The sequence below is a fragment of the Colletotrichum destructivum genome, chromosome 3 (genome assembly GCF_034447905.1).
Source record: "Colletotrichum destructivum chromosome 3, complete sequence".
Lineage (NCBI taxonomy): Eukaryota > Fungi > Ascomycota > Sordariomycetes > Glomerellales > Glomerellaceae > Colletotrichum > Colletotrichum destructivum.
This window is the reverse complement of record NC_085898.1, coordinates 970782-996880: the sequence shown is the minus strand read 5'-3', so window position 1 is coordinate 996880 and position 26099 is coordinate 970782. Positions and strand designations below refer to the sequence as shown.

Genomic DNA, 26099 nt, shown 5'->3' with positions numbered 1-26099 from the left:
ATGAGTCGTGTGGTTTCGATTGGCTGTTACAGTGTGTCATGACCATGGACATCATATAATTGCCAGACGGAGTCCGCGTTAATGGTCCTCCCTCGGGGTTTCCAACATCAAGTCGGTCCGTCTGGTTCAGAAATCAGGGGGTGTAAACCCGATTCTAATGCCGGTGGGAGGAACGTTGCATGATGTCTCGCCGGCCATTGAGGAGATAATAGAATCAAGTCCATAGCCACGATGAAAACGGAGTAAAGACAGTAATTGTCGTGTCGTGTTAGGTTCAGACGCCCTATATGAGCCACAATTGCTATATAAGCCACAATTGGCACACTGCAATTGTGGCACCACTTCTGCGCCATCATCACATGTTGAAAACCCCGAGACCTTGGGTGCTTACACATCAGAGACCTGACAAGTTCGTTCGGTGGGTGTGGCTGCGACATTTGTCCGGAAGATATGCCTTTGTGGGTGCATAGAATGCAAGTGCGGAAAGCCGTCAAATTGCTAGGGGACGGATGCACTGCACGAGACTCATGGACCATCAAGACGTTTACTCGTAATCACCGTGTGTGTTGTGCAGCCATCGAGGCTTAAGTGATACTGCACGAAATCTGTTAGCAATGCAGGCTCTGTCATTGTCCTCTCGTCGAGTCGTCAAGGGGCCCGTTCCAGCCGAGACCGGCAGTCAGGGTGCTCTTACCCAGTGAGACAGCTTGTGGAGCTCAGCTTCATCTCCCAAAGGGCTAGAAGGGGCGAAAGAACGGGCAGTGGCTTAGCGTTGGAGAGTCTTAGATTGACGTTCAAGACTCCTGGTGCAACGTAACAGTTCAAATGTCACCCCATACGCAAGACGATGGGCCATAGTCAGATGTTGTTTACCAACCCTTTGGCAGCGACTCAGTGGAGGGCCCATTACGAACCACGGGCGATTACGAAAAAGAACATCTCCAGGTGAAGCCTCATTAGCGGATAAACGGGTAGTGGATGACGGTGCCGGGGGGGCCCCTAAGCAAGACCAAGGCCGACGGCCCAGGTGGAGAGGCGGGCTGAGCATGTCGATCACTAGCCATGTTGGCTGTTTTTTTGTTTTTTTTCGCCATGTTGACCTAACAGAAAACTGGAGAGTGACAGCAAGGCGAAAAGGAGGGTGGTGACATGGCCGCAGAGAATACGAGGTCCACCAGGGGAAAAAACAACCCTGCCGACGTCATGCAAAGGAGATCGATTCTATTTTTGTTGACCCGTCATGGACTGCTCGTGTTTGCTGCGTTGCTTAAATACGTCGAGGTAAGTCTTTTTCTGAGACGGAACGTTTAGGTGTTCTTCAACCACGTCTTAACTTTAAACTTTGCTTAATCGGACGATCATGTATTTCAAGATCAAGAGCGTCATCGCCGCCGGTCTGGCCACCACCACCCTGGCCCAGGTCCAGCAGGGGTTCAACTACGGCGCCACGAACGAAGACGGCTCCTGCAGAGGCTACGATGACTTCCGGAGCTACTTCGAGACTGCAAAGGGTCTTGCCGGCGCCGGGTCCTTCACTTCGGCACGCCTCTACACGTCCATCCAGTGCGGCACGGTCAACGACCCGATCTCGGCGTACCAGGCCGCCATCGACACCGACACGTCGATCCTCGTCGGCTTGTGGGCCAGCGCCGGCCGCGGCGTCTACGAGAACGAGCTGAACTCGCTCCTCCGCGCGGCGGAACAGTACGGCACCGCCTTCACCGACCGCGTCGTCGGCATCTCCGTCGGTTCCGAGGATCTGTACCGGAGCAGCCCCGACGGCGTCGCCGCCAATGCCGGAGTCGGAGCCACGGGCGCCGAGATCGAGGGCTACATCGGATGGCTGCGGGATTGGATCCGCGGCACCGCCCTGGAGGGGAAGCCCATCGGCCACGTCGACACGTGGACCGCCTGGGTCCGCGGCGAGAACGCCGGCGTCGCCGCGTCTGTTGATTGGCTCGGCCACAACTCGTTCCCGTACTTCGAGTCCACCAAGCCCAACGCCATCGAGCAGGCGCCCGAAAACTTTTGGTCCGGAGTCGGCAGCACCGAGAGCGTTGCAGGTGGCAAGCCTGTGTTCATCACTGAGACTGGGTGGCCGCACAGTAAGTTCAACTCTCACAAGGCCCCCGCCCTTCCCCCTACTCCCCTCGTCTTTTACCCCACTAGTACATGTTGGAGGTCTCTGATGTTGACAAAATCCTTCCCAGTCGGCCCTCAGTCGGGCGCTGCAGTCGCTTCTGTCGACAACGCTCGCCAGTACTGGTCTCAGGTTGGATGCGCTCTCTTCGGTCAGCGCAACGTCTGGTGGTACACCCTCCTCGATGCGAACACGGCACAGACCAACATTGAATTTGGTGTGACACCGGCTGGCAGCTCGCGGCCGGTCTTTGACCTGACTTGTTAAGCACGAGTTGGGTGTGATGAGGAGAGATTCAAGATCACGGACATGGAGCATTCAAGTATTTAAAGGATGTTCAAACATGCCAAGACGTAAATAGTAATGTTAATCCATCGCTTTTTTAAATACCTCTCCTGCGGCCAATGGAAATATACTCCGCAGTACTTGATCAGTGGCTCCATTCGGTGCGTTGTCCTCAGCCACGCAAACGTCGTCACGTTAGTCTATTCAACAGCTTCTACCGACAGATCACCAGTTCTTGGACAGGTATCTGTAGGAAAGGAAAAAGCAGGGAGACACGGGCCGACTAGCCTCCTCCCAAAGCTTCCAAAATGTCGATCCTGTCCCCATAGCAACCGAGGATTACCCGTTGCGGCCCATGAGCCGGCATGAAGAACATGTCCGAGACTCCCCGGCGCGCCTTGCTTCACTTTCTGTACTCACCACCCCAACCAGCACCGAGACGCACATTGCAAGTAGAGCGGATCGTCTCTCAATTGTCCGACGACAACAATAGCCCAATAGCGAATGGACAATCCTGGTTGATGACGTCATCTCCGTCTGATCCTCCGCCTGTTCACTCAAGACCTCCTCCGCTCCCCCGTACCCCGTTGTCTGTCTGGGGAATGTTCCCCGGATTGGGATATCGGGAGGTGTTGTAGTCTCTAGATGGTCCAATGAAGTTGTCTAGACGGTCGGCATTTGTTTATTGGAGATTCGGCCCCATTCCGACCTTCTGGAGCCGCCGCAACCTGAATACATAGTACAAATTCCCTCCCACTGCAAGTTGGGCTTGGAATTGAGTTTAGTACCAAATACTACAGTGCAGCCAATGCAATGATGTTGTCTGATGCCTAAGAAGCGAGATATCATCGATGCCGTTGAAATTAACACAATTGCTCTCATATAGTGGGATTATACCAAGTATTTCGTTGACTCTGATATAAATCTTCAACTGGGATAGTCAGGGGATAATCAAGATTTCCATCGAGATGCTCGTGAACAAGGGGTAAACTGCCATACACCGACACTCCACGGAATCCACAGAGAGACCCACCCATGCCATTCCGGAGTCAGTCACCCCAGGTTTGTCCATCAAGCGTAGTGGGCGCTTGTAACTGCCCGAGGTTAACTTGTCCGAGCCAAAAAAGGTTGCTCGTTGAGTTGAAGGAAATACTTAAGGATGCGGCAAAGAGACACCAACATGAGACTACAATCACATCTCTGTCGATCGACAATCTTTCCCCCCTTTGTACAATCACTCTCCCTAGTCGTTTTATGCCCCATCAGCCGAGCTTGAAGCCATGTTTGGGAAACCAAAGGCCGCCTCTGGCAAGAGTCAGAGCATCAGCCCGGAACTCGCAGCTGTCCTCCCCAACAACGACACCCCGTGGTACAAACAGAAACACCTCATCTGGCTCAACTTCTACTGCATCTTCCTGGCCTTCCTCTGTGCCGCAAACGGATACGATGGCTCGATGATGAACGGCCTCTTGGCTCTCCCACAATGGCACAGCTTCATGGACCATCCCACTGGTTCTTGGCTGGGGTTTATCAACGCGGCCCATTCCCTCTCGACCATGCTTGCCTATCCCGCCGTCGCCTACTTCGCGAACCGCTGGGGTAGAAAGAAGGGTCTGTTTGTTGGTTACTTCTTCCTGACGCTGGGATCCCTGCTCCAGGCATTTTCCCCAAACCACATTGGCTTCATCCTGGGCAGAGTCTTCATCGGTCAACCGAGTGCGTGGTGGGGTGGCCTTGCGCCCCTTCTCATCACCGAGCTGGCCTACCCTACACATAGGGGTATTCTGACGGCGTAGGTAATCTTGCTTCGATACCATCTCTAGCCCTTGCTGATGATCTCTTTGGTACAGGCTTTACAACACTGGGTGGTTTGTCGGAAGCAGCCTGGCTGCCTGGATCACATTCGGAACCCGCAACTACGGTACCTCGTGGGCCTGGCGCATCCCGTCATTGCTCCAGATCGGCATCCCGCTCGCCGTCCTTCCCGCCGCTCTTTTCGTCCCCGAGTCCCCGCGCTTCCTGGTCTCCAAGGGCCAGGTCGCCAAGGCGCGCAGCATCTTGACCAAGTTCCACGGCGGCGGGGACGAGAACTCGACCCTCGTCGAGTTCGAGATGACGGAGATCGAGCGGGCCATCGAAGATGATAAGTCGGCGGCGGCGAGCTCCTCCTGGATGGAGATGTTCAACACGCCCGGAAACAGGCGCAGAGCCTTCATCTCGGTGACGCTAGGGCTGCTGGCGCAGTGGTGCGGCGTGAACGTCGTCAGCTACTACCTCGCCATGGTGCTGGAGACGGTCGGCATCACCTCGGTCACCGACCAGACTCTCATCAGCGGTTGTCTCCAGATCTGGAACCTCATTTGGGCCGTCTCGGCCGCCGTCTCGGTCGACCGGCTCGGTCGGCGGCCGCTGTTCCTCATCAGCTCCGGCGGCATGCTGGCCAGCTTCATCGTCATCTCGGGCCTGTCTGGCAGCTTCGACACCACCAAGACAGCATCCGTCGGAATAGCCGTGGTCCCGTTTTTGTATATCTACAATGCCTTCTACGACATTGCTTTGTAAGTTTGATGATGCATCACTAGACTTGATCTAGACTAACAGGCTACCAGCACTCCACTGATTGTCTCTTACCCTGCCGAAATCTGGCCGTACCAGCTTCGTGCCCGAGGTACTGCCCTGACGCAGATGGCCACGTACTTTGGCATCTTCTTCAACGTGTTCGTGAACCCAATTGCCCTGGAAGCGATTGGGTGGAAGTACTATCTCGTTTTCGTGGCGATCCTGGTCGTTGGTTGCTTTATTGTTTACTTCTTCTACCCTGAGACTCGGGGCCACACATTGGAGGAAATGGCCGTCATCTTCGATGGCGAGTCTGCAAGGGTAACGGATTCTGCGTTTGATGGGGACGTGAAGAGCGGTGCTATTTCTCACCACGAAAGCGCATGATGAATCGGAGAGGTACATTGAGGCTGTTAGCTATCGATTTGAAACAGTAGGCTTCTGAAACAAAGTTCATTGTTCAACTTGGATGTTCCAATAGCCAGTAAGGTTGGATTCGTCTTCATGGAATGGCTCTATGATCATGAGAAGCTCCGGGTGGCGATCGGACGTTGAACACATGTGATAGGGTGAAACAGAGCTCGTCTCTGAACTACAGTACCCCACGTTTGGTGTGTATGATTTCAAACCCAACGCAATCCGAATGTCACTCCTTCAATGTGATAGGCCAACCCCGCGCCATAGCAACTAATAAAAAATAGGCCACACGGGGGTACTTATTGGCGAACATCTTCGATCACATCCTAGAGCATCTTCTGTACTGACTACTTACATCTGTTGCCGGAGAGCCTTCCAGCAGCACTTCAACTTCGTATCCCAGCTCGCAATGGAGTCCGACACTATTTATGAAAACGTCCACAAGCGATATGGCTCAGTCACCAGAAGCAGCACCGGCGAGTACGAGAGGACGGTTGCCAAAGCTTTTGGATACACAGAAGACCAGCTTGCGGGTACACCAGAAGGTGCTAACCTTGGGCTAAGCTGCGGCAATCCAACAGCTATTGCGAACCTGAGAGAGGTGAGGAGGCTCGGTGTCTGCGTCAAAGTCGGCTCGTCATGCCGCGTGCTAATGCCATGTAGGGCGAAATTGTGGTTGATCTTGGCTCGGGGGCTGGATTCGATGTCTTCATGGCGGCGAAGAGGGTCGGGCCTGCTGGCAAGGCCATCGGTATCGACATGAACAATGTGAGCAACGCCGACGACTGACAAGACCGGAACGCAAGGCATTACTGATTGAGCATGATCACGCAGAGCATGATTACAAAAGCCGTCGCAAACGCGAAGAGAGCAGGCTTCAAGAATGTGGAGTTTATCCAGAGCCAAATCACGTCACTCCCACTTCCCGACGAGTTCGCCGACTGCATGGTCAGCAACTGCGTCATCAACCTCGTCCCAGCGGCAGAGAAGCACCGTGTGTTCCATGAGATGTACCGTGTGCTCAAGCCTGGCGGCCGAGTCGCCATCAGCGATATTCTGGCCCGAAAGCCATTTTCGGAGGAGATCAAGAGTAATATGGCTCTCTACGTTGGCTGCGTAGCGGGAGCTAGCGAGGTGGCCACGTATGACGGGTTTCTCAAGGAATCAGGGTTTAGCAGTAGGTTCAATCTCAAGCACCTCTTGCCGGCGCCCGAGCTGATCTTGGAGTAGATCCCCTGGTTGTGGATAGCAACAGTGATTTGAATGTCTATTTCACAGCAGCAGAGAATGGCACGTCCTGTTGCGGGGCCGGCAACGCTCAGATGGTTCCGGAACCCTCACCGGAGAAGACTCAGCTAGGGTGTGGGGGAGTCTCGTCTACTTGTTGCAGTCAAGACGGTTGCAACCTGACGCCTGGGGAAGCTCACAAGCAGGCGGCCTCGCTGGGAGTCACTGACTTGAACGAGTGGGCTGGTGAGTCACCGTCTAAACTTGACGAGATTAGAGTCAAAAACTAACGGCCGCGCAGGTTCCTTCAAGATCTATGCCATCAAACCTGGCAGGGGTCTGAAGTAGTAGTGTAAGCAGATCATTCTGCTAAGAAGGGAGTACAAAAGCTGGAAACAAGGGGAATACAACTATCACGGGACGGCCTCTGTACAACTTCAAGGGGTCGGCCTGTTCGCGCTTCAGTGCTTCCTGAGAACGCTGATGATCCAATCCATACCCTGCCTTCCCTCCCTGAGGCCGTATCTAAAAGTCAATGGGAAACAATGCATTTGGCCATTCCAACACAGCCATTCTCCCGACAAACCATGCTTCTCACACTTATCCCGGAACACGACGGCCTCTGGAGCCAAAATGTCGCGGGACCCAATCACCCCATGCACGCTAACATTATGCCGGCCAAAGAGACGGAGGTCTGCTTGAATCGGGGAGACTCTTGGGTCATCGAAAGTCCAGTCTGTGGTCCCCTTTTCGTCGGAACTCAATTTCCGGAGCCCAGGGCACCAAGCCTTTGCAGTCGACCTCACGGACTCGAGTGTGTGAAGAGGATCCAGCTTCTCGACCTGTTGAATCTTTGGGTGGTCGTGACGAAGATCTGTAGTCGGACAGATTGCCAAGACAGCCACGGGCGCGTTGTAACTCTCGTTTTCCTGTGTCTTTAGCGTCCAGGCGACGAGGCTCAATGCGAGGTTCCCCCCAGAGCTATCGCCTGCAACGACCACCTTCTCACCGGCCTTTGTCGACTCCGTCATGAGTTGTTTGTAGACCCTTTCAATGTGGGGGAAGGCTGTCGAGACTGGATGCTCCGGCGCCAGAGGGCAAGAAATGATCGTGACCTTGGTACCCTCCATCCGGCGGACCAACTCGGCGCAGAAAGCCCAGTGAGCCTTACTCGGAGGCATCTGCCAGCTCCCGCCAGCGAAGTACAAGATTCGTCGGTGGCAATGCTCCGGGGAGGGGTCTCGCGCTGGATTCTGTGAGTTTTGTGTCAAGTTGTACACCCAGATCCCATCGGCTTTTCTCTCGGTAACACAGTAGTGCCTCTTGATCTTTTTCGGCACAGTCAACCGATCGGCCGTCGGAGGCGTCTTTCTGGGCGAGACGAGCATGGGTCGGAAAGGCTTGATGGCGATTTGCAATAATCGCATCCTTATGGATCTCCCATCCCTCTCTTGAATGGTCAAACTCGCCATCTTTCTTCGACGCGTGTGTTGGGCCGTGTTTCAAAAGAAGTTGAGAGTGGGAGGTTTGGAGATTGCAGACTGTCGATGATTCTTTAAACTTTTTCGGAGGACGTAATACCAAAGGTCAAAATATTCATAATAATCGAGGATCCCTGACCTTATGAGTGTTTCTCCAACGGTCCATGCAGTCAAACTAAGAATTCCAAGGTGATGTTAGTGCCGGTTTGTTTTCAAGACTACGACGTCATTGAAGCATCGTTAGTGTTTCGACGTCATAACGTTGGCCGCTTGACTACTCCTTAGTTTGAATTAGCCAGCGAAGCGTCCGTGACAGTCAGTGTCTATGGGTTTTGCTCACGATTTTCACGTGAAATTAAAGTGACGATTCCCAACTTGTCTTCGTCCAATAAAATCTATCACCTATCTGAATGATTCAACACTCTACGACTCAGCAACTAATTTCCCACTCCTAATTTATGGCGTTGGCAAGCAAGCCGAGTTTATTTTCTCCTAAAATTCAATCTCCAAGGGATGAGGCATATCAATCGTGACCATGGTATTTTATGCACTTGGTGATGAGCATATAAATCGGGAGGGAAACCAAGGTCATGCTCATGCCATGGGAACGTAAACACTCCACCACCACTTTCCTACCAGCAGTGACCTCTGAAATTGAGAATTCTATCAGTGAAGCTAATTTTATCGTCTTTAACGATACCAATGTGTTTTTGACATGGGATCAATTCTCACACTTCTAGATCATTGCCCAATTGGTGGTAAGCTATCATCAAGCAGAGGGTATGACCTGCCAAGCGTTGATGGCGACGAAGCCGTCTCCGGGGGTTGACTCTCCCACCACAACAATATTGTTCAACCAGTAATAGCCCTCGCTTCCCGTCTCCAGAGTGATGCGTGTCACCGGGTGAGGACCGTTCTGCACCCCTGGACCATCAGCGTGTACCAAGATGTTTGCACCGTCGTCGGTCTGGAATTGATAGTAGGCGTTCGCGAAGAAGGTGCCTTTGTCGTCAACCAGGCCCAAGTCGGCCCCCACGTTCAAAACTCTGCCTGCAGCTGCATGTCAGCTCTCGATCTACCCATGGCTGTGAGATCAACCAAGTATGTTGATCACCTACCAGACAGCTTCGGTCCGTTGAATTCGCCGCCGGTGATGGGGAAAGACAAGCGGGTTCCTTTGGGGCCAGGGCCGAATGAGAGAGCATCTCCGAGGGTGAGGTTAAGTCGGTAAAGGAGTTGCAGCTTCGGGGCCTTTGGAGATGTCACTGTCGGGCTGGCGATGACCTGGTCGGTCAAGGAAAGAAGGAGGCCAGCAGAGGCAGAGGTTAAAGCTCGGGAGAACAACATGATGAGGAAGTTTTGAAATCTTATCGATGCGTCAGACTTGGTGTCTTGTGTGCTGTTTCGCGTTGAAGAGGATGGAATGGGATCAACTGTGCATCCCAGAAAACATCATAGGCGTATTTGGACGTTCTTAAATACATTATACCTCATGTTTCCTTCGATGCGAAATACTCCATCGTCGATTGTATGGAGAAGACAGTGTCCCTGGCCAGCCTCCATCTCTAGCCGCTTCCTTTGCGATCTCTGTGACGGACAAGCCAGGACAAGTCAAGAGCTTAGAAATCAATCAACTGGTTCCAGGGCTTTCTGTAAGACCAATTCCGAAGCCATCGCAATATTTGTTGTTTTGAAGGATTGAACTCCACAAGCAATTGCAAGCTTACCAATGATGTTTCTTGACCATCTTGCCGACGCGCGCGGGTTGTTCTTAGTCCTGGCTCATCGAGTTCCAGGGGTTATTACCGCGCGGGATGACGTGAGATCGCGACTCGACGAGCAATGCCAAAGACGATAGAGGGCATTCTCTTGTGGGTTATCAGAATCCTACGTCCTAAAGAGGCAACAAGTCACGGCTCACGACGCACGAGACGGAATTGGGCAACATCTACTGAGTCCTGCCCCCAATCTTCTTCCCGTATTGTCCCATTTGGGCTACATTTTCACAATGACGAAATCCAAACTCTCTCCCGTCCTTAACACCAAGCATTAAGCTTCCACGTGCGTAACATTCCCGCGTCATTGGTCTGATTTCGTGAACCCTGCATCCTTGGCTCACCCAACCCCCGCACCAACTCATCAACAATGGCACCGCGGATCCTTGAACCGCAATGCGCAAATCTCCAAGAACGGCCTATTTCGTCCAATGTCCATATCAAATCCCGTCACGCTTAATTCCCCATGCAAACCCGCCACATCTACCCTGTTCCTTTCAAGTCCCCCTCCCTTTCCCTGACGTTGGCCACGGCGTGTGTGTATTCGCCACAAGGGGGAGATACAAAATAAGTCGACTGCGTGGTGCGTTTTCTTCAATCTCACATTTCACCCACTCAACAGCTTTTGTGGTGTGACTAAGATAACAATGTCTTTGAGGAGTCTTGTTGCATTTGTGGCACTGTCAACTTTAGGCGAGTGCGCAGCCGTAGGTCCTCAGGGCTTCAATTACAGTGCGCTCAGCCTGAGAGAAGTAGGGGCCCGAAACACCAAGGTAAACGAGCGACTGGTTCTGCTTTACTCGTTTCCTATCTTTTACTCACATTGTGACTCCTAGGATTGGAGGATATGGCTTGAAAAGGACGGAGACCCAATCTCCTTCTGGCATGATGTCCCCGTCTGGCCTAACGAAGGCAACAGGCAAGTTGTGAACTTGGTGGTCGAGGTGCCTCGCTGGCAAGATGGTAAAATTGAGCTCAAGAGAGATGAGCCGCTGAGTAAGTCTAGTGTCGGCAGGCAGGCGAAAAGCAGCACATTCGTCATTGCTAACTGGTCACCACCCCTCAGATCCTGTTGTTCACGACACGTTGAACGATGCCCCCAGGTTCGTCGAGAGCGTTTGGCCTCACAAGTCTTATCCATTCATCTACGGATCGATCCCTCAAACTTGGGAGAGTCCCAACTACAAGCACGGCTTCACTGGCTTCATTGGGGACAACGACCCGGTGGATCTATTTGACATTGGTCAAGAGTAAGATCCATCTATGCCTCATCCGCTAGCATGGCTAATAAAGTATCCAGCCGTGGCTACGTTGGCCAAGTCAAGCAAGTCAAGATCCTCGGGGGTCTTGCTCTGGCTGATGTATGTGTTGCTCTTTGCAAATGGGCAAAATTGTTGCTGATGCTGGCCATATCTAGGACAACGAAACGGACTGGAAGATTATCGCAATTGATGTCAATGATACACTCGCGCCACTCATCAACTGTGAGCACACGAAGAATGTTCAGCTTGGATAGTGACAGATGCTGACCTACTGTAGCGTATGAGGATGTGGAGAAATACCGTCCTGGAACGATCAAGACTTTCCGCGACTGGTGGACTGTGAGTCATACCTGAGAACGCCCTCATCAATGAAGTCAGCTGAACAGAAGTAGCATTACAAAGTAGCCCGTGGAAGTGGCGTCATCGACATAGTCGGCGATTGGTATCAGAACGTGACTTACATTCAGAGCGTCATCGAGGAGAGCCACAAGACGTGGGCAGAATTGATCGACGGACAGGTGGACTCGAATGAGATCAACTACAACCAGACATCACGACCGGATGTCAAGAAGAGCTTCATCGAAAAGGGGTCGACCACGGCTAGGTTCAACATTCCCGCCGAGAGCAAGGTTGAGCCGGCAGCACCGAAGCCAGAGAAGTACGACCGCTGGTATTATCTGGACAGCAACGACAGCCTCATCGTGGTTCCCGACGGCCAACAGATGCCTCTCAACAGACAAGAGATCTGAGGTCCATGTGGTAATTTTTGAAGCCGAACGAAATGAGACATTTCTACTTTCATGTTGGGTAATAGTTGGGACGGTTTACGTATCGACTTGTCCCACCAACCTTCATAGCATCATAAAATGAGCCTCACATGCCTTTTAAACGCAGCCGATTCCATCTCATGAATGGATCATGGACCCTTGAAGCGTATTTAATATAGCGAATCTCGCTCTGACTCGCACCTTCCCTCCCGAGTCCCTGACTCCTTCCTTACTGCTGCGTGGAGACTAACTGCCTGGTCGGTCCCCACTTATTACCGCAGCCCTACCCGCAAGCTTAATTCTGACTTTTCCCCGAAGTTGAGTTCGCGCTTCTTCACCTTCGGAATCTACAGCTCGGCCGACGTCCGCCGCCTTCGATAACGTCTTTTGCCCTCCGCTTGGTGAGGGTCCTTTCGAAATACCATCATTCTCATCACATCCAGGTTTCTTTGGGTGCAATAACTGTAAGGCCTGCGTCTCCAGGTGTACAGAGCATTCGAAGCTGGTGAGTTCTTTCTAGATCGCAGCCAAGCTCTATTCCGGAGCCATCCTGACTCGATCGACAGGTCCTGCGGAGCAAAACTCTCGCCAAACTCAAGGTCCCTTGCCCAATCAAGGCAGTGTCGTACTCCAACATGGATTCTTCTGTCGATCAGTCGGCACACGCCCAGATGCAAATTGAACTTGACTACATTCCCTTTAGCGACATCGACGACCAAGACCTGAGTGGCTTACACCACGAACTCGTCGCACCTCAGCCAGAGAGACCGAATTACACGACCCTCATCGACGCGCATTCTGTCCTAACATCTACTCCGGTTCAGCGCCACGAGCAAACGCAAGCGAGAAAGATGCATCAAGCCGCCCGCCAAGTCAGATGGTCTGCTCGCACCCGCGCGGCAACTCGGAATTCGCTACGAGGTGGCATCCAAAAGAGTGCAGCCAAGGATCGAAAGAGCAAAGTCGCCGACTGGAAGCTCTCGGTCGAGCTGGATCGTCTTCTCGTCGGCGACGACACATCCGCTGCCTCAGCACCCCATTCCCGTGTCCTCTACTGCATACAGCACCCCTTGCGAGCGGTCCTTCACGGAATTCCAGGCCTCACATATGACACCGAGCTCGACAGTGTCTCCTTTCGGAAGCATAGGCGCGTTCTGTTCGGGATCGAGAGACTCACGGAGGAAGGCGGACGGGACGCTGCCAAGGAGTGGCTCGAGGGCTTCCTCCTGCTCATTTTCGAGACCATGGGCAAAGTCATGGACAACTATCCCATGTGCAAGGCCTTGGACGATGTCCCCAACATGTTTGTGACTATGGCCCGGGAGATGGAGAGAGCCATCAGCAACCTTCCGTACAGCCCTACCTTAAGGGCTCGGCGTGCCATGGAGAGACGGCTTTGCCAAAGCCACGACCTGCGAAAACTGACGGAGTGGACCCTGGAAGCTCGTCAACGCTTCCTCGAGTCGGGACCCAAGGTCATGCCTGGCTTCGGCGTTTTTGGGCGGATCACTGCGCAGAAGGGAACCGAGATGGAGGAGCAACTTTGGGCGGCTATCGACACTCGGAACACCGGCTCATCGAACATGGGACTTGAATGAACCCCTGGAGAGGGCTGGTATTTTGGCGAATGGGCTAGGACGGGGCGTATACGGCCGATTATTTGATGATAGGAATACGACTAGCTACCTGCATGAACCCCAAGTGTCTACTTCTGAACTGACTCGTTGCTGCGGACCTTACTCTTCTCAACATCACCAACGTCCCCGGAGACCTTCCTGGCGACGCATCTGCCAGGGTGCCAGACAGACAGCAGAATGACGGCCAGCACCACGGGCGCAAATTCGAGCACGCCGAAGTAGACCTCGTTCGAGTATAGCTCCCCTCCGAGGCCCTCCGCGGTCTCGGCGAGACGGAAGCAAGTGCGCAGGTAGATGAGCAACGTGGCCGCCGCGAACGCCGCAACAAAAGCCGTCAGTCTGTGTTCCTTGATGGCGTGCCTGGCCCTGAACAGGAACACCGACGTCGTGATGACGAAGCACCCGATTGAGAACACCTGGTACGCCAGCCCGGCGAGCAGGATGTTGTTCGCCGTCGTCGGGTCCTCGCGGCGCGACTGCTTGACGCCGATCAGCGCGGCGCCCGAGATCTGCGTGATGGTCGCGATGACGTCCGAGGTGATGAAGAACCAGAGCACGACCTTGGGCGGCAGCGGCGAGAACCCGCGCCCTAGGCGGTGGATGAGGGCCGAGAGGACGGTGTAGACGCCCGCGGCGAGGAAGACGGGCGCCGTGACGATGAAGAAGTAGTTGAGGATGAAGTAGATGAGGTTGTACGGGTTTGCGCGGGCCGAGAGGGAGCGCGCGACGTAGCCGACGATCTCGAAGAGAAGGCCGACGGGCACGGTGACGAAGTACCAGCTGCGGTGGCGGACGACCTGCCACGTTTGGACGACGAGGAGGAGGAAAAAAAACACGTCGGCGAGGACGGCGAGCGCGAAGGACGGCGTGTAGCCGTAGATGATGATGGGCGTGTCCCATTTGCCGCCGGGATTAGGGAAGTTCGGGTCGACATAGCCGCCGCCGGCTGTCACCGAGACGTTATTATGTGCCTGGCACGGTGTTTCCAGACGAGCTGGACGGGTGTTTTTGCTTTACCTCTTTGTTCACTCATCTTAACTTTTGTCTTGTTTACTCTCGCCTAACAGCGGTATAGGGGGCAACGCCTTGGTGAGATTATTATCACCGGTTGAGTAGAAAGACGAAGATTCTGTACATTGGCGGTTTTTTTTTTTTTTGTGCTCGTACGGCATGGCATGCTGGTCGCTTATAATAAGGGGTGGACTTGGTTGCTGGACCTGGAGCAGAGAGTAGAGACTAGGGGGTGGTTCTTGCAAGCCCAGATACGGCCATGTTAGAACGATCTGACCAAGGCGGATACCAAACCGCAGATCGAAACAGAGGTTCGGAACGGGTTTGGCAAGCTACACTAGTTCCTCGTGGCTGTTCATCCCTTTTGACTATGCGTGTGGGTGGGCCCAGGTCCATCCAAAGGCCCTGCCCTTCACATGTGTTAATTTAACGTGCGCGTCTAACGATCGCAGAGACTGAACTCCCCAGAACCAAGTCTGACCTCTATCTTTGACTTGTTCAGCCGGCCTTATGTTCTATGTTCATAGTTATTCACTCGCATATCCCAAAGACTCGGATCATGAAGCTGTCTCCGTCGACATCAGGAAACACCTATGCTTGGACTCCCCAGCTGGGCGTTCTGGGCTGGAGTCTATGATTCATCATCCCACGTGTCTCCGTGCCATCTTCAAGCCACACGCTTTTTTTGGACATGGCGGCAGCAGAAAGCCATGCCCTTTTGGGAAACGTACTGAGACTTTCCAGCCGGCTAGGGTACGAGTTATGCGGCTGAATCTTTCGACATGGCCTTTCTCGGCCGACGGTTTGCCAACGGCAAGACCCTTATTGGATGGGCCTCCTCCCCGCAAAGTTGATTGGTGCCCTCGCTAAGATCGGGTTATCGACAACAAGCAGGCCAAGCAACGTCCAGATAGATGCCCGAAACGCTGAAAGAAAGACCGTACTGCAATTCTAGGTATAGGGGTAGTCGTAATCATGACGACATCTTTGAGCTCCTGTCGACGCGGTCTGTACTTTTTTTAGTTTCTTTTTCACGAGACGTCCGCCGAACTACTTTCCTCTTCCGTACTGTCCTCCGGCCTCGACCTCGCACCTCGGCAATGCCAAGAAGTCCGAGGTCCGGGGTTTTTGTGGGACCAGTTGCCGTCCTTCCCACGGAGCATCGATCCATGGCGCGGTCTCGATGCCGCTGATTAGCCATCTCTACTCGCCTTTTTGACGATGTCAATAAAGCAGGTGTAATTTGGAACTTCTTCAACACGGTCTGTGTTGTGTTTTTTCTGGGGGAAACAACCAAATCTATTCGATGGTTCCGTCCCCAATGTGTGGGCTTATTGTTTTCAGTTCTCTCGCTCCTTGCAGCAAATGCTGTTCTGTCTCGCCGCTGCCACCTGGCCTTGCCTGTGTCAAACAAAACACTTACAGCAAGCGTATTTCTCTATTTTTCAAGATGTTTCGACTGCTTTTCCCATTGAGCAGACGTTGCTTCACGGCAGCTCTCAGCTTTTAGGGCGTTACTCAGCGTTAAAACTTAGAAACCCAGCTCGGTAGATGAGGTCAGGTTTATTTTCCCACACAGAACAATTATCCGAGGAACGCGAGCGCAGTCCCTCATCCGAAATTGCTCGCTTTTCTTTTCCTTGTGAGCATTCGTCGTGCTCATCCCAAAAGCTTTCAATATGAGTTGGCCTGGCCATGGTCGATAGAGTTGGTGTTGTGACCCCTGTCGAGTACTGGACTACAGATTGGGTCGGCTGCAGCCCAAGTAATGATCCTAACAGGCTATTTGCCAACATCTCCTCCCATTTGATCTCTACTTCGGTGCCGTTGGCCGCTTTCCCATTTGGGATTTACTGCCTTCCTCCAGTCACCCACAAGAAGATATCGATGTTGTCCGAAAATAGCGGAGGACAGTGTAATCGATCTTCATGCATTCTCAGGAGTGCTGTTTTCCCTCATCGTGAGGGAATCAAGTACAAGCATTTAGATGCAGCAGCAAAAACAGTCCATGAGTGAGCCGAAATGTACACATCTGTCTTCGGTATTGGGACTTCTCAGCTGTGTCATCGGGCTGTCAACAAAGTTGTCTCACAGTTAGGAGGCATGTCTGCCGCCATCGCATAGCACTGATATTCAGCTTGCAAGTTATTCTATGAACAATTCTATTCGTGCGAGCACTGAAGCGTAGTTATCAAGGGCATCAAGTCTATCGTCTATCGTCTATCTTTCATTAAGCTGGGTTGTTCGTCTCGTCAATTCAGTCCTTAATAGCGAAAGCCTCTCGCGCCGTCTTGCTACTTCTCGCGAGGCGATCCCCGAACCGGATGAAAATGAACGGAATCGTGCCCATCGCCAAGGCGATGAACCCCAGCAGCGAAGGCGCCCAGTGAACTCCCAAGTCGGCGTACATGCTGTTCGCAGCAAGGGGCAGCAGGATGGCACCGATGGAGCGCGTCATACTAGCGGCCGCGTGCGCTGACGCAGAGTACTGCCGGAAAACGTCCGTCAAGTAGTTAATCATGCCCATGAAGAGCAGGTTGAACCCCCATCCGAAGAGAATTCCACTCAGCATGGGGACCACTGGAGATGTCGACGGCCATACAGTCCATCCGAGCCAGAAAAGGGCGATTACCATTCTAGCACGACAAATTTTAGCAAAGATTATGTTTTATCTCTCATCTTCGGACCGACGAATACTTACAGGGGAGCGGCCATGCATGCAAGAGGCAGCCTGCGGTAGATGGGGTTCTGAGTCCACTTCGCGCCGGCCTTGGTTTCGCGATCATGGTACCAGGTCCATGTACAGAAGGTGACGAGAGATAGGCCGACTCCGACAACGACTGACGGGGACGATGTCAGCACGAAGTTCTCACTCATCACAAGGCAACGTGGTTCCGACTTCTTACCTGGCAGGAATGCAAGCCCGGACATTCCCGGGGACAGGCCGTAGAACCCTTGGAAGATGACCGGGTACGCTTGGAACAGAAGGTAGAAGACAGCGTAGGCGAGCGTGAGGTACGCAGAAGTGAACAGGAGAATCGGTTCAGTGAACAGGAGCCTCATGGGCCGCAGGAAGATTTTGCGGACTTCGAAAGGCTTCAGCTCGAGTTGCTGCTGCTGCTGCTGCTGCTGCTGCTGTTGCTTGCCCTCCGCGCCTTTTTTCCTCTTCATCTGCCTCTTCGCAGCCTTGTTGTGAAGAACGGGGGCGTACGTCTCGGGCAGCGTGAGGACGAGGGGTAGGCCGCAGGCGGCGATAATGCCGGCAATCCAGAAGGGCCAGCGCCAGGATACTGGCGACGAGAAGCCAGACACGATTGGCCCAATGAGGGGACCCACCGTGGTGACGGTCATGTATACGGCCATCGCGTTTCCCCTGACGGCTGGGTCGTCGAGGATGTCGGCGTAGAGGCCGCCGATGACGGTCGTTGGGGCGGCTGCGTTGATCCCAGAAAGCAGACGGAACACAAGCAAGGCTGGGTAGTTCGGTGCTCCGGAACAGGCGAGCATGAAGACGAAATAGCCCAGGTAGGTCCCGATCAGCACCGGTCGTCTGCCAATGTACTCGCTCAAGGGGCCGAACAGCAAGGGGCCGAGGACGTAGCCGCACATGAATAGCGAGTTGAGCAGGATGAGGTGGATGCGGTTGGATACGTCGAACTGCTCGCTGATGGCGTCAAGGGCGCCCGAAGGCATCGATGAACCGAGGTTGCCGTTGAAAGTGCATGTAAAACCGGCGACTACAATGTGTAGCTTGCGCATCTAGGCACTTGGAATTCAGCATGGATATAGAGAGCCCAAGCTGTAACTCGTCCAGCACGTCGATTGGTTTTCAACGAGAATGACATACCGGCGAAAGCTTCGTGGCATCCACCAAGTCCTCTGTCGACTCAATGTAAGACGAAGCCTCTGATGTGTGGCCGCTCCTCTCCATGTCCGTCACTGTGTCATTGTTGATAGGGACTCCGGTTCCGTCCATATCTCCATCGAAAGGCTTCTCCATTTTGTTCACTGCCCTCAAGTGTAATCGTGAACGAGTATTAAACGAGGGTTCTGAAGGAGAAGATGAAGCTCAATCAATCGAAGCGCCGCTTTCAACTAGGACCACCTGTTATATGTCCAGACCACCGTATCTATCTATGATCCCACCGGGCCACATGTCAGAAATTTTCTCTAGATAATACTCAAGCATCTTACGTATTTGGTTCCATTCTCTTCTGCGTTCGATGTTTCGCACCATTTGCAGGGCCAACTCATCATAGTTCTCTTTCTTCTATTGGTTGGTTTGACCGAGGGCACAGAGCCTACAGCAACTAAAGGAAATTGCAAAAGTTCCGAGGGGAAGATATCTCCTTATGTAAGCGGGGGCTCAATATGCTCTGCCGTTTGATTGGCTAGTCTTGCCGATATCGCACAGGTTTTTGCCAGCACAACTTCCGAACACCATGTCTTTCGGTTTTTACGGTCCACCTCCAACTTCCGACTTACACTCTTTGCACCACATCCACAGCCATCATCCCCATCGATCTCCCCGTCGAAACTACCCGTGGTCGACCCAGCAAGCGGCCCTCTCGGAAAGTGTTCGCAGGTAACTCCTTATCAGACCATAGACATGTCAGTAGTAGGGCGCACTAGGGCGTCAACGACGGCGGACCTGACGTCGAGGAAAGGGAGAACCAGTATGGCGCCCCCTCCGATGCTCGGCCGTCCGTGCTATGCCGTCTTCTTTGCATGATTGATGAGGGGCCTTTCTGACCGACTTTCTCTTGCTTGTGTTTCTGCAGATGGGAGAGCCTGCGTAACTTGTCATCAGAGGAAGGTCCGTTGCGACATCCTGATAAGAGGCACGCCATGCTCCAAATGCCAGGCAAACGACGTATCCGACTGTCGGATCTTTGAGAAGAAGAAGACTAGATCATCTTCGGCCAGGGTGTCTCAGAGCTCCTCCCATGTCCCGCTGCAGCCCCGGACAACATCCGACTCTCGGCCTACGACTACGACGCCCACGGCCTCGAATTCAGCCAGCCCGTGGATAACCGTCGCCGGGGAGCCGGGTCCTCGAGCAAACGCAGCAACAACAGACTTCGCGGCCCAGACTCACTACGCCACTGAGCTGGCAACGCGGAACCTGGCCGACTTTCTCGACGGAGAAGAGACGGGAGTTCAGGAGATCCTGCCCAGCGGCCGCCTCTACTTCATTGGCACCGAGTTCTCCAACCTCAACTACCTCGTGCGCCAGCGGTCTCACCGACCAGACCAGAATGTGTTGCATTTCGGAAGCCACCCTCTGGCCCCAAGAATGTCATCGGTGCCCCCGGAGGCCCTCGAACTACCCACCAAGGCCTTGGCGGATGACCTTGTTCAGGCCTACTTCGTTCACGTGAACCGAGGCTTCCCCATCGTCGACGAGGACTACTTCATGAAGAAGTACAACAATGTCGAGATCAGTTCGGACACAGTACGGCCCAGGCCGCTGTCTCTTCTCCTACTGAACTCTATCCTGCTCGTCGGGGCACATGTCCTCTCTCCTCAACGCGAAGACCTGAAAGCGCTGAAGCCGGTCTTCTTCAAGCGGGCGAAGGCCCTGTTCGACTGTCGCTTTGAGCAGCACCGTGAAACGTACTTGCAAGCTGCTCTCCTGCTTACATGGCAGTGCGATGATCTCGAAGACGTTGTTTCCAATTCGTGGCACTGGGTGGGGAGCGCCGCCCGGACGGCCTTTGGGATGGGCATGCACCGGGACGTTACGCCGTCCAGTCTGAACATCATGGACAAACGCCTGTGGATGAGGTTGTGGTGGACGCTCTATCAATTCGACGTGCTGGTTTCTATGGCCCACGGTCGACCCCAAGCAATGTGAGTTTGTTGTTGCCAAGTTACCTTCTCGTGCCCCCATACCGTACCCCCCCCCCTTCCATGCAGGTTTGGTAACCTAGGAACCCGCAGCCACTTGGACGAATCCGATGTGCCAATGATCGAAGAACACCATCTGGAAGATACACCCGAGGCAGAAGCCACGTTCATCGTTCAACACACTCGCTTATGCATCATATTCGCCAAGGCGATGAGGAAGCGCGTCGCCCTGCGGTCTTCAGCGGACGACCGCGCCAAAGCCACCAGAGAAGCCGACACCGCCCTCGCCGAGCTGGTCACGAATCTGCCGGAGAGGCTTCAGTTGTCCCAGGGCGAGCCGGACATCTGGCAGTCGACATTCCACCTCACCTACAACAACTTTCTCATCCTGCTCCACCGGCCGTCGCCCCGCCCGGTCCCGGACCAGTCTCGCTCCCCTGCCGACGCGGGCACCGACCTAAGCATCTGCTCCGACGCTGCAGCCACCATCAGCTCTATCTTCGAGTCCCTCCGCAAGAGGGACATGCTCTTCGGCCTGTGGCTGCCCAGCATCCATGTGCTCTTCACGTCCCTAGTCCACGCATCGACGCAGATGCACGCGGGCAACCCGATCGTGGCGGCCAAGTCCAGACGACACTGCGAATCCATGATCCAGACACTACACTCGCTGAAGAGCCAGTGGCTATATGCACAGAGCATTCTGAATCTATTTGAGCCGCGGCGTTTGCGGGGCCGCGGTCACTCTCAGGCAAATCGCCTGAACGAACCAGTTGGCGATGTCGGCACTGGTATGGACCATGCCGCTCGCCAAAACGCCAACGCCAGGGTTTCGATGCCCCCAGACCTGCCCCGATACGAAAATGGGAACCTGACCGGCTCGTTGTCCTCGGCCGAGCACACGAGTCGGCCTCTCAGCTCCGGGCCGACGTACATGGCGCCCGCCGCGCAGGTCCAGGGGTTTCCGAGGAGCCAGGAGGGGCACCAGTACACGGGGATCCTCAACGGCGACGAGTCCCAGGCTGGCCAGTTCTACGGCACGGACTTCTTGGGAGACGAATTGGGCCTCGGTGACGCGGATGGGATGGACATGCTGCCGCTCCCGTCGGCTTTGGAGTTCTTGTTGGCGGGTGCCGGTAGTCACTTTGACTTTTGATGTCACGTTCAACACGCAGCTTTCGGAGGTTGCAGACCCCAGCGCAACGACGATTCTGTCTCGCGCTTCTTGACTTCCAAAAGATCTAGAGCCTCGTCAATTTGGTTCTATGTAACCCACACTATTTTTTTTTTTAGAGAGTCAAACCATCCAATCCAACATGTGGTTCTACAGTCTAATTCTGCGCTAAAATCAATACGATGATCGCCAAATGCCCATAAGTATACAAAAGAAAACAGTTGCAAGGTCGATATGCTATTACAAAGTGGATTGTTTAGTTGCCCAGGCTGGACATGACGTGTTCGCGCCAGTAGAAGAAGCCCGATAGGGCTGCGCCGGGCCCAACGAGAAGGCTGCTGGCGACGGATCCCAGGCCTCCCAGGATCGCCTGCTTCGTCGTGACAAAGCCCTCGTAGCGCAAGGTCCAGGCCAGGTACAGCGTCTGCGCAACCGCGGCCAGGCCGAACAACACGTTGCCTCCGGCCACCGGGCTGGATGCGGCACTGGAGCCGGACCACGCGTAGATGGTGCTGACGACGTGGACGGTGGCGCAGACCCCCGCCGCGAACGCGTAGGTGAGTTTGAGAGGGGCCACGTCCTTCTTCTGGTACATGGCGACGAAGTCCTCCTGCTCGGTCAGCTTAACTTCGCCCTTCTCAGCCGCGGGCTTGGGGGGCCGAATCACGTCGCGGACCCTTTGGAAGACGGACGAGATGCCGTTCACTAGGGCGGCGCAGTAGATGGGCGCCGTGGACGCCACAAGGGTGACAGCCTGCCGGAGCTGCGGGTCCCGGACCGGTAGGGCGGCGAGGATCGTGGGGATCGCGTAGCCGGCGATGACGGAGGGCAGGATCGACTTGGCGGAGTCGACGGGGACGTGACGCCCGTCCAGGGCGTTGGAGCCTCGAAGGACCAGGCCGAGGCCGAGAAGGGGCATGATGGCGTTGGCGCCAAAGGCCGTGAAGGCAGCGCCGGAAAGGGATGGCCTGGGAGCAAGTCAGAACTGGCGAGTCGACGACAGAGGGGTGTGTGACCAGGTATTACTTACCAAAGGAGGACAGAGAGCCTGTTGCCGACCCGATGGCCCTCCGCGAGCCAGATGGCGAGGGCGGAGAACAGATTCGAGCGGAACTGCACGTCCTGGATCAAGCTGCCCGCAGACACAATGCTGGGCAGGCCGGAGAACCCCTGGGCCAGGCTCACGCCCGAAACTCCAGCAGATGCCAGTCTGGCCTGCGATCGGAAGCCGTCTAGGAGCGTGGAGAGATGAGCGAGGCCCCCGGACCTGGCGAGAAGCGCCGCCAGGGACCCAAATGCCAACAGCGTGACGACCTTGGAGGCCGTCTTGTTGTTGAGGGGCCGCGCGGGGAGCTCGTCGTCAAAGGGCACGAGGCGCGGCCTGTTGGGCATCGGCAGGCGGTGGACGTGGTGGCTCGCCTTGCAGATGGGCACCGCCGTGCTGAGGAACCCGTCCTCCTTCATGAGCGGGATCACGTACTTGATGACCGGCTTGGATACGGGCGAACGGCCGGTGAGGATCTGCTGGAGCTGGTGGCCGCTGGCGACGAGGTCCTTGGCCCGGGCGTGGCGATTGGCGTGGACCTGGGCTAACGCCTCCTCGACGACTGCGGCGGACTGGCTCTTGGGGTTCCTTTCCAGCATGTCGCTCAGGGCGTTGGTGAGGATCGCGGCGGCCTCGATGGCGCCGTTGCCTCCCTGGCCCGAGATGGGGTCGATCTGTATGGCACCCGTCGTTGTCAGCATGAATTCCCGCAGCAAAAAAGAAACAACAAAAATAACACGTCTCCATGCCCGGGAGCTCGTGACGGCGTGTTGCTTCATGATCATGGTGGTTAACCAACCTTGTGACTGGCATCCCCGATGCAGACGATCCGCTTGTAGTGCCACTTCTCAAAGACGTACTCCTCGAGCGGCACCAGCGTGGCCATGATGCGGTTCTTGTAAATGTCCCCAAACGTCACGTTGTCGTAGATCAGGTCCTTCAGGTGCGCCATAGCCAGCGTCTCCGTGTCCTCCTTGGTGTACCGCGGGATGTCCTTGCCGTACTTGGTCTCGCCAACCCCTTCGAATAGGAACCAGTAGGTCCGGTTGCCGGGCGCGCCGACAATGAGGTAGCTCCAGCCCATGTTGTGGACCATCTGCTGGGTGCCGGCCGGCAGGTTGGAAGGGCGCTTGGAGATGCCGAAAATGCAACGTGTGGCGACGGGTACTCCTGGAAGGACGGTGTAAGTGAGCAGACAAGAAAAACACATCCGTCACCCGTCGCAGCATGTCTGGCTAAGCAACTTACTGGAGTGTTCGTCTTGGGGAAAGTAACCAGGGCTTTGCTGGTGACCGATCCGCCACATTTCCTGTCTCACGGTGCTGTGGATGCCGTCCGCTCCGACGACGATGTCTCCCTCGTAAACGGAGCCGTCTTTTGTGTGGACAAGCACGCCCCCGTCGATAAGCTCGATGCTGTTCACCCTCTTCTCCGGAACTACCCTGTCCTTTTGCTTCAAGTTGTCGTAAAGGACTTGAAGGAGCATCTGTCTGTCGATGAAAATGGAAGCGTACCCGGTCCTGATCGCCAGTCAGCCATGTCGCCTTCTGGCGTTTTGTCCATCCCGAAGGCTTCCTGAACAACAACAACAACAACAACAACAACAACAACCCCTCCTCGAAAGACCCTAGCCACGTACCGACGTTCCAAGTGGTGAGTAGCGGCGCTGCTGGGTGGGCCGATGGCCTTGCCGTCTGATTGACGAAAGGAGGACTTCAGGTGAAAGTCCCCGGCAATGTCCAGGATCGGCTCGTAGCATCCGAGCTGGTCGAGGATCCGGAAGCCGTTGGGCAGCAGGCCGATGCTGGCGCCGACCTGGGGCGCGATCTCGGGGTACGCCTCCAGGAGGGTGTAGTCGATGTTAAGCTGCTCGAGCATGTTGGCGAGCGACAGGCCGGCGACGCTGCCGCCGACGATGATGACTTTGAAACCCATCTTTGAATCTCGAAAAGTGTGGTTTGTTGCTGTTTAGGTTGGTCCCAAGAGAGCCGAAAGGGACAGCATCTCGAGGGCCGAAGCCTGGGTATTTAAAGCCGGGATGTCTCTCATCCTTTTTGCATGTTACCGTTATACATTCGGTTTCTCGAAGGCTGCTCAGGGGGGGGGCGCTTGGCACTGCCGCACTGGTGGACATCAACTTGGATGGCGTTTGTCCGTCATTCGGGCCCTTGTTGGCTCCCGACCGAACATGGGCGGCCTGCGTGAGACGGCGCGGCAAGTGCATTCCGTTCACAAACGGCGGGTCTGCCCTCTTGTTGTGTGTGACGTTGGCCTGCGGTGCCTCGGACACGGCAATTTGCAGCTCGTCCCATCTTGGTAATGGTTCCCGAGGTGCCCACCATCCCCAAAACCCGAGGCTGTGCGCGACCAACACCAGTGGTTTCTCTGCTCTGTCGATCGCTTGTAAACCAGGCCGCACAGAAATGGCGGCCCAATCCTACAGCCCGCGTTCGTCCAGTCAAGATCCGGTCGAAGTTGAGGTGAGCTGTCATTCCGGCACTGGACGATTCGGTGGGGTGGGGGGATGGCAGTGGCAGATGGAATCCGCAGCCCGAGATGGCGATTCCGAGATTTACGGCGCCCACCTATGCCGTCTTCCCGTCCGTCCCTTCATGCCGCTTACGCACCGCCCAAGATATAGAACAAGGTTGGACTGCGCATGCTCTCGCGTCTCGGCATTTGCAGAGGGACTACGAGACGGACAGCTTGCGTAGCCCCGCGTCCGTCGCAGCGCATCATATAAGAAATGGCAAAATACTCGGCGCGCCGGTGGGATGAACCACCACAGTGATGTGTATCGTTGGGTCTTATTTCTGTATTGGCTACCGAAGGGCTCAACTAGCAGAGGATGAAGCATATAGAAAGTGCTGTTTGAAAACTCTTGTCGCTGATCACCTGGCACGCCTTTGAACAGCAGCTTCTCAGCTGGAATATAACGGTGCAGCCTAAACGTGAACAAAACTCCTTGATTAGTGCGGTTGATCAATAATCCTGCAATGAAGTCCACGATGACCCTGCTCAACTCGACACACAATCCATGTGTTGAGTCATTGACCGTGATCTTTTGAGGGACCCGAGCTACGTTGAGGGCCGGTTGGCAAGCCGCCTGACTGGTGACCATGACAGATTGTCACTTACTTACGGTATGTAGCCACCGGGGTTCATCTCGAAATCTCACACGTACATTAAGAAGGAGAAGAAGAGTACAGAACATACACACTGGTGTAAGTGTCATACATAGAACCGAGAACAATGCATGCTATCTGCGATGCGGTTTCAACGCCCGCGATGGACTCATCTTCCACCTTGAACAGTTTATGCTTTGCGTGACATGGGTACCCCATCCTCCGGGTTCTCGAAGCTCCCCAAGGTGGTGGTGGATGGTGTCAACCTGAAGTTCCAGAACTAGACGGCAACGCTCCCTAAACATTGGTCTCCACTTTCATCCCACTCCAACCAAAATCCCGGCCCC

General features: G+C 54.7%; 12 protein-coding genes across 12 annotated transcripts; 7 read left to right on the top strand and 5 right to left on the bottom strand.

The window, feature by feature from the left end:
• Positions 1-1212: 1212 nt before the first annotated feature.
• CDEST_04392 (Putative glycoside hydrolase superfamily) lies at positions 1213-2561 on the top strand. The gene is made up of 2 exons (XM_062920551.1): positions 1213-2105; positions 2211-2561. The coding sequence occupies exons 1-2, from the start codon at positions 1361-1363 to the stop codon at positions 2405-2407; spliced, it is 942 nt and encodes a 313-aa protein (XP_062776602.1). The 5' UTR covers positions 1213-1360; the 3' UTR covers positions 2408-2561.
• Positions 2562-3705: 1144 nt separating this feature from the next.
• CDEST_04391 (Putative major facilitator, sugar transporter, major facilitator superfamily) lies at positions 3706-5371 on the top strand (the record flags this gene model as incomplete). Its single annotated transcript, XM_062920550.1, has 3 exons — positions 3706-4217; positions 4276-4983; positions 5035-5371. The coding sequence occupies 3 exons, from the start codon at positions 3706-3708 to the stop codon at positions 5369-5371; spliced, it is 1557 nt and encodes a 518-aa protein (XP_062776601.1).
• Positions 5372-5810: 439 nt separating this feature from the next.
• CDEST_04390 (Putative Methyltransferase domain-containing protein) lies at positions 5811-7000 on the top strand (the record flags this gene model as incomplete). The annotated part of the gene is made up of 5 exons (XM_062920549.1): positions 5811-6002; positions 6065-6169; positions 6236-6578; positions 6632-6874; positions 6930-7000. 5 exons carry the CDS (start codon positions 5811-5813, stop codon positions 6974-6976), a joined length of 930 nt encoding a protein of 309 aa, XP_062776600.1. The 3' UTR covers positions 6977-7000.
• A 1-nt stretch (position 7001) lies between these two features.
• Positions 7002-8239, bottom strand: CDEST_04389 (Putative alpha/beta hydrolase-3, lipase, GDXG serine active). The gene has a single exon (XM_062920548.1). The coding sequence runs from the start codon at positions 8098-8100 to the stop codon at positions 7090-7092; it is 1011 nt and encodes a 336-aa protein (XP_062776599.1). The 5' UTR covers positions 8101-8239; the 3' UTR covers positions 7002-7089.
• A 639-nt stretch (positions 8240-8878) lies between these two features.
• CDEST_04388 (uncharacterized protein) lies at positions 8879-9456 on the bottom strand (the record flags this gene model as incomplete). Its single annotated transcript, XM_062920547.1, has 2 exons — positions 8879-9159; positions 9228-9456. The coding sequence occupies 2 exons, from the start codon at positions 9454-9456 to the stop codon at positions 8879-8881; spliced, it is 510 nt and encodes a 169-aa protein (XP_062776598.1).
• A 1075-nt stretch (positions 9457-10531) lies between these two features.
• CDEST_04387 (Putative inorganic pyrophosphatase) lies at positions 10532-12070 on the top strand (the record flags this gene model as incomplete). Its single annotated transcript, XM_062920546.1, has 7 exons — positions 10532-10657; positions 10721-10880; positions 10951-11134; positions 11185-11245; positions 11302-11368; positions 11424-11485; positions 11539-12070. 7 exons carry the CDS (start codon positions 10532-10534, stop codon positions 11893-11895), a joined length of 1017 nt encoding a protein of 338 aa, XP_062776597.1. The 3' UTR covers positions 11896-12070.
• A 190-nt stretch (positions 12071-12260) lies between these two features.
• Positions 12261-13517, top strand: CDEST_04386 (uncharacterized protein). The gene is made up of 2 exons (XM_062920545.1): positions 12261-12418; positions 12480-13517. The coding sequence occupies exon 2, from the start codon at positions 12549-12551 to the stop codon at positions 13509-13511; it is 963 nt and encodes a 320-aa protein (XP_062776596.1). The 5' UTR covers positions 12261-12418; positions 12480-12548; the 3' UTR covers positions 13512-13517.
• CDEST_04385 (Putative RTA-like protein) lies at positions 13515-14703 on the bottom strand. The gene is made up of 2 exons (XM_062920544.1): positions 14568-14703; positions 13515-14496 (listed from the first exon to the last, which is right to left on the bottom strand). The coding sequence occupies exons 1-2, from the start codon at positions 14581-14583 to the stop codon at positions 13619-13621; spliced, it is 894 nt and encodes a 297-aa protein (XP_062776595.1). The 5' UTR covers positions 14584-14703; the 3' UTR covers positions 13515-13618.
• A 1146-nt stretch (positions 14704-15849) lies between these two features.
• CDEST_04384 (uncharacterized protein) lies at positions 15850-16138 on the top strand. The gene has a single exon (XM_062920543.1). It carries the CDS (start codon positions 15868-15870, stop codon positions 16069-16071), a length of 204 nt encoding a protein of 67 aa, XP_062776594.1. The 5' UTR covers positions 15850-15867; the 3' UTR covers positions 16072-16138.
• Positions 16139-16728: 590 nt separating this feature from the next.
• On the bottom strand, positions 16729-18729 carry CDEST_04383 (Putative major facilitator superfamily, MFS transporter superfamily). The gene is made up of 4 exons (XM_062920542.1): positions 18409-18729; positions 17468-18320; positions 17263-17401; positions 16729-17197 (listed from the first exon to the last, which is right to left on the bottom strand). The coding sequence occupies exons 1-4, from the start codon at positions 18559-18561 to the stop codon at positions 16819-16821; spliced, it is 1524 nt and encodes a 507-aa protein (XP_062776593.1). The 5' UTR covers positions 18562-18729; the 3' UTR covers positions 16729-16818.
• A 567-nt stretch (positions 18730-19296) lies between these two features.
• On the top strand, positions 19297-21635 carry CDEST_04382 (uncharacterized protein; the record flags this gene model as incomplete). Its single annotated transcript, XM_062920541.1, has 2 exons — positions 19297-20414; positions 20505-21635. 2 exons carry the CDS (start codon positions 19297-19299, stop codon positions 21562-21564), a joined length of 2178 nt encoding a protein of 725 aa, XP_062776592.1. The 3' UTR covers positions 21565-21635.
• A 1-nt stretch (position 21636) lies between these two features.
• Positions 21637-24600, bottom strand: CDEST_04381 (Putative FAD-binding domain, FAD/NAD(P)-binding domain superfamily). Its single transcript, XM_062920540.1, has 5 exons — positions 24267-24600; positions 23876-24147; positions 23427-23797; positions 22613-23301; positions 21637-22550 (listed from the first exon to the last, which is right to left on the bottom strand). The coding sequence occupies exons 1-5, from the start codon at positions 24560-24562 to the stop codon at positions 21839-21841; spliced, it is 2340 nt and encodes a 779-aa protein (XP_062776591.1). The 5' UTR covers positions 24563-24600; the 3' UTR covers positions 21637-21838.
• Positions 24601-26099: the final 1499 nt, after the last annotated feature.

Excerpts from the sequence above, each read along its gene's own strand:
- CDEST_04384 (XM_062920543.1), top strand. The coding sequence starts at position 15,868 with ATGGTTCCGTCCCCAATGTGTGGGCTTATTGTTTTCAGTTCTCTCGCT.
- CDEST_04381 (XM_062920540.1), bottom strand. The coding sequence starts at position 24,562 with ATGGGTTTCAAAGTCATCATCGTCGGCGGCAGCGTCGCCGGCCTGTCG. Across the intron at positions 23,798-23,875 it reads TCCCCAAGACGAACACTCCA|GAGTACCCGTCGCCACACGT; the intron begins GTAAGTTGCTTA and ends CCGTCCTTCCAG. Across the intron at positions 23,302-23,426 it reads TCGGGGATGCCAGTCACAAG|ATCGACCCCATCTCGGGCCA; the intron begins GTTGGTTAACCA and ends GGTGCCATACAG.
- CDEST_04389 (XM_062920548.1), bottom strand. The coding sequence starts at position 8,100 with ATGGCGAGTTTGACCATTCAAGAGAGGGATGGGAGATCCATAAGGATG.
- CDEST_04383 (XM_062920542.1), bottom strand. The coding sequence starts at position 18,561 with ATGGAGAAGCCTTTCGATGGAGATATGGACGGAACCGGAGTCCCTATC. Across the intron at positions 18,321-18,408 it reads ATGCCACGAAGCTTTCGCCG|ATGCGCAAGCTACACATTGT; the intron begins GTATGTCATTCT and ends CCAAGTGCCTAG. Across the intron at positions 17,402-17,467 it reads CGGGCTTGCATTCCTGCCAG|TCGTTGTCGGAGTCGGCCTA; the intron begins GTAAGAAGTCGG and ends CGTCCCCGTCAG.
- CDEST_04392 (XM_062920551.1), top strand. The coding sequence starts at position 1,361 with ATGTATTTCAAGATCAAGAGCGTCATCGCCGCCGGTCTGGCCACCACC. Across the intron at positions 2,106-2,210 it reads TGAGACTGGGTGGCCGCACA|TCGGCCCTCAGTCGGGCGCT; the intron begins GTAAGTTCAACT and ends AATCCTTCCCAG.
- CDEST_04386 (XM_062920545.1), top strand. The coding sequence starts at position 12,549 with ATGGATTCTTCTGTCGATCAGTCGGCACACGCCCAGATGCAAATTGAA.